Source organism: Brachyhypopomus gauderio, unplaced genomic scaffold, assembly GCF_052324685.1.
Source record: "Brachyhypopomus gauderio isolate BG-103 unplaced genomic scaffold, BGAUD_0.2 sc57, whole genome shotgun sequence".
Lineage (NCBI taxonomy): Eukaryota > Metazoa > Chordata > Actinopteri > Gymnotiformes > Hypopomidae > Brachyhypopomus > Brachyhypopomus gauderio.
In genome coordinates this window covers 2545739-2548016 of record NW_027506880.1, presented here as the reverse complement: position 1 = coordinate 2548016, position 2278 = coordinate 2545739, and the positions used below count along the sequence as shown (strand labels likewise).

At 38.3% G+C, this 2278-nt stretch overlaps 1 protein-coding gene across 1 annotated transcript; it reads right to left on the bottom strand.

Moving 5' to 3' along the window:
* On the bottom strand, nucleotides 1-2008 carry rbp3 (retinol binding protein 3). Its single transcript, XM_076987891.1, is given in 5 exon segments — nucleotides 1-97; nucleotides 173-227; nucleotides 229-313; nucleotides 815-1332; nucleotides 1862-2008. Coding segments are annotated over 5 exon segments (852 nt in total). The 3' UTR covers nucleotides 1-50.
* Between the last annotated feature and the right edge of the window lie 270 nt (nucleotides 2009-2278).

The window sequence follows — 2278 nt, the reverse complement described above, 5'->3', positions numbered from 1 at the left end:
ACGGACTAGTTTCTTCATGATGCAAACAGACTCTTCTGCTGCGCCAGCTGTCAAACCGTCAGGATCAACATACCTTTCTTGGAACCATATCTTCTACCTGGGGATTAAAATGTCCCCATTTCATAAATGATAAATAGAACTTTCAGTTAAAAAGGAAATATGTGCACATTACCTGTCAGCTCTGGAAGAGTAGAAAGTTTTCTTATGATGTCAGAGTGTCGGTCATATAATAGAGTCAATGTGGACAAGAGGCTTGGCATCAATTTAATGTAAGGAATGCCAGACAATGTAAGGAATGCCAGACAGTTCCCCACTAACAGCCCCATATTACACCTGCACTCCACTCACTGTACTGGATACCTGTCAGCTTTAGAATAGATTTTAAGGTTCTAGTGATGGTTTTTAAATGTCTTCATGGTTTTGCTCCTCTTTACCTCAGTGAAATGATGGTTAGATATGTTCCAGTCAGGTCTCTCAGGTCTTCAAACAGTAATCTACTGGTGATTCCTAAAAGCCGATTAAAGATTGGCTAGGGTGCTTTTAGCCACTATGGCCCAAAGCTCTGGAACTCTCTTCCTGAAGAGCTCAGAGGCATTTCATCCCTGTACAGTTTCAAGAAGAGTCTCAAAACCTTCCTGTTTTGATCTGCTTTTAGTTAAGAAACTCTAACTCTGTTCCATCTTATTTACTTTATTACATTATGTTGTCTATTATTTTATAATTTGTCACTTTATTACATTATCTTATTGTGTTTGTTTCCTTAAATTTCTTTTAATATTTTCTTTTTGTCTTCTTATCTTGAAAGGTGCTATACAAATAAAGATCATTATTATTAAAGATTATTATAACAGTGAAGCGAAAATTAAGGATCATAACAGAGCTCGTGACAGCCTTGTCCCAGACATGCTCCAGCAAAAATGGCCCGATCTTCTGAGCCATGTATTCCACAATAATGTGCTGAATGAAGTAGGTAATGCTGTTTCCTAGGACCTCAACCTTCAAAGTCTCCTTGATGGCAGTAACTAGTTGTTCTGTTGCCATGTCTCGACTGACCAGCATTGCCACAGGTGCATAATCTGGTTCATAAGTGACTTTAACTCTCAGATCAAGAATTGTGTTCGCAACACCCTCAGTCAACATACCATCAAGTATACTGGGATCTTGGATTCTAATGATTTCCATGTTGCTCCAGGTAGCATCTAATACCTCCATCACACCAGAAAGATTTTCTGGTGAACAGTAATTGTCCAGAAGAATTTTTGCCATATCCATAATAAGTGTAGGTGAAAAAGCATAGTGAACAGCATGGCAGAAGGCCAGCACAGCTTTATTCTTAATAATGCAAAGAGTGTGATTGGCGCTTTAAACAGCAAAAACTACAACAAAATGCCAAGTAGTCAGGACACAACAATGTACAATCCTCTAAGACAAGACATAAACTTAAATTCATATTAGACAACAAGACAGGTGCAACACATGACATCAACAAGGCAAGAGAAAAGTGATACAAACATTTTCAAAGTAACACAGGACTTTTGTGTGCGTATGAGAAACAGGAAACACAAACAGCTGTAAGTGTTTTTAACAATTCATCCAAAATAATTTTAATCCATTCAGAAATAACAGCTATTATATCATAGAGCTATCTTAATTTATATCATTAACACACTAGTGATTTAAAAGATGAGAACACATTTTTTGTTAACTGTTTATAGCACTGAATTCAAGAGAAAGTAAGACAACAACACACATCATGGATCTGAGAAGCATGAAATGATATACGCACCAGAGAAGTCCTCTCTTGTGTTGAAGATCAGGTCATAGATCATTACAGATGTTCAGACAAACCCATGATGCTGACATGTTTCCAGAGTTCGTCTGTTGTCTCATGTCCTTTAATATAGGTAGTGCTCAGGTTCCTATCCACCTCCTCCAGTTTGGAGAGAGTCTGTAAATTCTGTAAAACTGGTAGTGTGAGAGGAACATGATCCACCCCCTCCGACACCATGAGCTGAGAATCTGTGAGTGCGCACACTGTGAGGTTTTCTCCACTGCTCTAGCTTGCTGGGTGTCTAGCATGTTATCTTGTTATCATGTAAAATTGCTGCAATTTCCTTCACAAACATAAGCTCAAATAAGCATCTGTTACTAAGATCTTACAGAAGTTTGCTAGGGCAAGAAAAATATTGTGACGAGCAGGTGTGAGCAACTAAAAAGGAAGCGATCACGCCAGTCTCCGGGAAAGAGGATGGTTTAATAGAAAGTGTGCAAACCAAAA